General features: G+C 49.7%; 1 protein-coding gene across 1 annotated transcript in view; it reads left to right on the top strand.

The window, feature by feature from the left end:
- The first annotated feature begins 4,201 nt into the window (after window positions 1-4,201).
- Window positions 4,202-5,720, top strand: part of LOC138756788 (putative RNA-binding protein Luc7-like 1) — a 7,364-nt gene continuing 5,845 nt past the window's right edge. The window contains exon 1 of the mRNA XM_069923176.1: window positions 4,202-4,442. Within this exon, the coding sequence (XP_069779277.1) occupies window positions 4,217-4,442 (226 nt within the window). The 5' untranslated portion in view covers window positions 4,202-4,216. The remainder of the gene's footprint in view (window positions 4,443-5,720) is intronic.

Genomic DNA, 5,720 nt, shown 5'->3' with positions numbered 1-5,720 from the left:
CGGCTTCAGGACTGGAAGATTGGCATGTTACAGAGAAATTGGCATGGCACCAATATTTCTTGATTCAATAATGACTCCACAAGCTCCAGGATTCATGCAGCAGAACTTTAAGTGGAATATAATAGAAACTAGACTGTACTTAAATGATTGTGTGTGCAATCTTCATAAGAACATCTTTTAAATTTTTTTGGTGCCGGTTTTACAGACTGTTTTAAATAAAGCCAGCTCCTGTGAGCTGTGGCACAAGGCATTTAATGTTTAAAATTACAATAGCGATGTTAAATAATCGTCAAATTCGTTGCCGTCGGCAGTGACAAAGTCATGTCTTATTCCCACTCTGCTATTTTAAAATAAATTCATTTAGAATATAGTTAATATCACTCACCAAATCATTATGGCTAATTGTGTACTTAAAGCAGAACTAAAGGTTGAATATGTTTCAAATTCTCTCGCAGGGGCTCTTGTGCTGCAATGTCTGTTATGTACTCACTCTAACAAATTGCAGGTTGGTTGCAGACAAGCAACTTCAACTGCGTTTTAATAAGGTCTAATATATTCAAAACCCATGGAAATATGGTTTGTGTTTCTTTTTACAATTGTTCTAAATATAACATTTACACTAACACAAAGAAAAGTCAGATTGTTATGGTAAACGGTATCTTGCCCCAGAACGATTTTGGAAACTATTGTAAAAAAAACCAGATAAGGCATTAAATTGCAGCTATTCACTTTTAATTAGCATTTCACCAAGTAAACAGAATCGTGAACTAATAAATCCTGGGAATAAATTGGCAGTTAATTAAGACAGAAGGGTTTATTAGTTCCAAACCCACCCCTAGAATATCCTATTCATTTTATTAAATCTGGTGACTGGGTTTATGTCAAAGCATGGCAAGATAACCAACTGAAACCTGTCTGGGATGGCCCCTATTCCAGGACACTGGAATTACAGACACTGCCGTGCGAACGAAAGAAAAAGGCTGGAGCCACATCCAACGAATTAAACCAGCTACTGAACCACAGAATAACAATATTGATAATCTACCCTCCACCTGGCGTGCAGTCCTTCATCCTTCTGATCTGAAAGTTACACTACGCCGGGATAAAGTGCCGTAATGTTGTTTTTACCATTTACTGTATTGTTTACTTGTTGCTTCCCAATTTCTGAGACATCACTTAATTACTCACAATGTATTAAGTCCTCCTGGAATAGGGGCAGCAGAGATGACACTTTTTTTTTCCTTTAGAATGTAGACAGGGCATAGATATAATGTATAGTCATAGTGGGTATGGGTTAACAAGGGATTCCAACACAGACCAGGGGAACTGAACAGCTTTAGTGGAGTAGATTTAATTTGTATTTTAGCTTACACAGGTATTAAAGACAGGAGTTTTAAAGGGCTAGCACAAAGGAGATGGTGGGACAAAGACTGGCAGAATGCTAGTCAGGATTGTACATGTGGCAGAAATAGAGTTAATACATATGCTAATTTACACAGACAGTCTTGGACTCACAAGTTCAATGATACTTATGCTAATGTTAGCAGACAAGCTGCAACACACAGGTTAAACGATCAAAAGCTGCTTGGCATTTAAATCGTTTAATCAGACTCCAGACAGCCTTGGACATCATCATCAAACAGAGAGCAATGGCCCTGAATTTAGAGGCTGAAGAAAAACGACAGATATGAGCCACAGTTCAACAAAACCGCCTGGCTCTCGATTACTCGTTGGCTGCTGAAGGCAGCGTTTGTGAAAGACTGATTAAGGACAATGCTCACAACGGTCAGGCGGTTAAAGACACTTCTTCAGGAGTTCGATGAGTTCAGGAGTTCCATGCCCAGGTACAGACTTGGCAACCTTGGTCCGGTGTGGGATGGACTAGACTTTTTATTGGTAACTGGAGTCTGATACCCACAGCCCTTATAGCAGCTGGACTCGCTATTCTGACCATTATGGTGCTCCCCTGCCTAAAGACTTGTGTGCAGTATTTAATTCATCGACCCCCTCGTCAGAGCACTAACACCCAAAGGATGTATGTTTCCCAACTTCTATCTGATGACACTGAGACTGCAGTTCGTTTACTGACCAGCTGGGAAAAAGACCAAGTTTGCAAGTAATACATTTTCAGATAAGAGATCAGTAATACTGATCTAAAAGAAAAGTGAGGATTGTAAGAGATGATAAAAACTGATATACAAATATGAACATGAAGAAACAAAAATTGATACATGGGTAAATGAATGAAGCCAGTACAAACAGGATGAGACATGAATGCAGGAAGCAGAATCAGTCTGAGTAAGATAAGAATCTCCTAGACAGAATCAGCAAGTTCACTGTATGAATGAGATAAGAATAGACAATAGATAATAGAATGTAGGAAGTAGATGAATGAGATAAGGGTCTTCTAGCCCCAGATGGAATTAGCAAGTTTGCATATGTAATTAGTAAGTAGACAGTATTAGCCAGTTCTACATACGGCTCCTAGAACGCTTCCACCAGCGTTGTCTCCGCTCCATCCTCAACATCCATTGGAGCGCTTACATCCCTAACGTCGAAGTACTCGAGATGGCAGAGGTCGACAGCATCGAGTCCACGCTGCTGAAGATCCAGCTGCGCTGGATGGGTCACGTCTCCAGAATGGAGGACCATTGCCTTCCCAAGATCGTGTTATATGGCGAGCTCTCCACTGGCCACCGTGACAGAGGTGCACCAAAGAAAAGGTACAAGGACTGCCTAAAGAAATCTCTTGGTGCCTGCCACATTGACCACCGCCAGTGGGCTGATAACGCCTCAAACCGTGCATCTTGGCGCCTCACAGTTTGGCGGGCAGCAACCTCCTTTGAAGAAGACCGCAGAGCCTACCTCACTGACAAAAGGCAAAGGAGGAAAAACCCAACACCCAACCCCAACCAACCAATTTTCCCCTGCAACCGCTGCAATCGTGTCTGCCTGTCCCGCATCGGACTTGTCAGCCACAAACGAGCCTGCAGCTGACGTGGACTTTTTACCCCCTCCATAAATCTTCGTCCGCGAAGCCAAGCCAAAGAAGAGAAAGAAACATATGAAGAGGACACAGCCCTGAGGGTCGGGAAGGTGTAAATTAGAACAAAGACAGGTTTGTGAATAAGGACAATGAGGATAATAACATGATAAGACACCGACAGGATACCCCCTGGTCCTCCAAGTGCACGAAACAGCAAGGCAGGCAGGATTACCTAATGCCAAACCTCTCCAGAAGGCAGAAGAATGTAAGGGGGAGGGTATTCCTATACTGAAATGAACTGTATAAAAGTTGGGTGAGCCCCAGTGTGTGTGTGTGTATTCCCACGGTAAGGGGAAGCACCCAACTTTGCATTGTTGTATAATAAATGTTCTTTGTTCTCAATTTTTGTCTCGAGCAATTTCTGTGAAGGTACTTCTGTTTCTAACAGGCCTGAATATATTATAGCCTCTGATAGATGCTGAAAAGACCAGCATTGAGGTGTTTTTGTAATTAAAATAATAGTTCAGCACATACTAGAAGGGCCGAAGGGCTGGTTCCCATGATGTAATGTTCTCTGGCTCGACAGGATAAGGTGTGGCCTCTCTCACTGATCCCCCTCCCCCCCGTTCTCCACCAAGATCCCCATGATCCACCCCGAGGATCCCGGTGGGATTGGGGCAGCAGCTTAACTTTGGGAAATCTAGCCCCCTCATCAAGATGGTGCCCTGTCCCCAAAATGGTTCCTGGGCAGAGAAAGGGCAAGGCTGCAGTAGTAAGCGTGGAGGCCCTCCAGGCCAGAGGGGGCGATGGGGTAGAGGACCAGCATCTGTGGTGTCTCAGATCCCTTTTGCTAGGATACGATTGGTTTTCACAAATGTCAATCACAATCCCCGCCGCCTATTTGCTGGTCTGTCGAGGGAGGACGAATTCTTTCCTTTGTTGTCCTTGCTGGTTGGCGGTATTTTAAGGCCCGCCCTTCCTAGCATCCCATTGGTAATTAACCCTGTCAATCAGTCATGTCATGCGCAAGAATGATGTCTCCTAATACGTCATCAAAAGATGCGGAGGGCGCCGCCTGTGTGCAGATTGGATTCCTGCAAAAGGCTCGAGCACTGTCAGTCAAAGGTCCTCTATTGTGATTGGATAATTGCTTTCGTCAGTCTGACCGTAGCTCTGGCAGCCGATTGGTAGTTGCGGATCGCTGGGGTGTGGCCCACAATTAATTGGTTAATGCTCCCGTCCGTCCGGGCGCGCCAACGTCCGATTGGTGGGTGCTGCCGTCAATCAGGGAGACCATCTGTGCGTGATTGGCCGGGTCCCCGCGTGTGTGCCCCGCTCGCTGCTGTTGCCGCCGCCGCCCGGGCCCGCGGCTCCGCCATGTCGGCCAAGGCCCAGATGCGGGAGATGCTGGACCAGTTGATGGGGACCGGGCGGGACGGTGAGGCCGTGGCCTGGAGTGCGAGCTTGACCCTTTAGCCTAGAAGCGGGAGGAGGCCCGAGGCCCTGGTCTGAGGAAGGAGGGAGGGTGTTGGGCCGAGTTCTGAGGCCCTGGTCCGGGGAGGGAGGCCCGAGGCACTGGTCTGGTCCGCGGTGGGGGGGGGGGGGGGTGGTTGGGGGCAGGAGGGACTAGTGTCTGGCAGGGAGGAGGGTCCTGGGGGGGGGGGAGTGTGGGAGAGTGGAGGAGGGTCCGGGGTCCAGGGTCCGTGGGGGGGGGGGGGAGAGGAGGAGGCACCGGGGGGTGTGGAGGAGGGTCTGAGGTCCGGGGGAGGGAAGGAGGAGGGTCTGGGGGTGTGGAGGAGGGTCTGGGGTCCGGGGGAGGGAAGGAGGAGGGTCCGGAGGGAGGAGGGTCTGGGTTCTGGAGGGAGGAAGGGCTAGTGTCCGGCAGGGAAGAGGGTCGGGGGAGGGAAGGAGGAGGGTCAGGGGGGCGGAGGGGCTAGTGTCCGGCAGGGAGGAGGGTCTGGGGTCTGATATCTGGGGGTGGGGGGTGGAAGGTCTGGGGGAGGAGTAGGGTCTGAGGTCTGGGGGAGGGAGGGGGTGGAGGTGGGTCTGGGTTCTGGGGTGGCGGGGGGAAGGAGGAGGGTCTGGTGGGGGGGAAAGGAGAAGTGCCTGGGTTCCGGTGGGAGGAGGAGGGTCGGGGTGGGGGTATGGAGGAGGATCTGATGTCCAGGGGGAAGGAGGACGGTCTGGGGTCCACGGGATCAAGGTGGGTCTGGCGTCCCGGGGGGGGGGTTGGGTGCGGTGGAGGAAGGAGGAGCATCTGGGGTCTGGTGGAGGTGGGGATCGAAGAGGGTCTGATGTCTGAGGGGGAAGGGAGTCTTAGTCTTGGGTCTTGGGTGGGGAGGAGGATCTGGGATCCAATGGGGGGAGGAGCGTCTGGATCTGATGGGGGAGGGGAGTCTAGTTCCAGGCGTGAGGAGGTTCTGGGCTCCGAGGGAGAGGAGAGTGTATTCAGGGGTGAGGAGAGTATTTGGAGGATGGTGTGGGATCCAAGAGAGGAGGAGGAAAGTCTGGGGTCCAGGATGAGGAGGGTCTGTGGGAGATAGTATGGGATCTGAGGTGGAAGGAGGAAGGTCTGGGGTCCAGCATGAGGAAGGTTTGATAGTCTGTTGACCGAGAGGGAAGGAGGAAGGTCTGGGGTCCAGTATGAGGAGGGTCTGAGGTTTAAGGGTTTGTTGTCCGATTGTGGGGGAGGAGAGTCTGGGGGCAGGGTCTGGTCTGGGCGGAGGTTCTTGGA

Source organism: Narcine bancroftii, chromosome 3 (genome assembly GCF_036971445.1).
Source record: "Narcine bancroftii isolate sNarBan1 chromosome 3, sNarBan1.hap1, whole genome shotgun sequence".
In the NCBI taxonomy this organism is placed as follows: domain Eukaryota; kingdom Metazoa; phylum Chordata; class Chondrichthyes; order Torpediniformes; family Narcinidae; genus Narcine; species Narcine bancroftii.
Note: the sequence above shows the minus strand (reverse complement) of the source record. Positions and strands in the feature narration are given on the sequence as shown.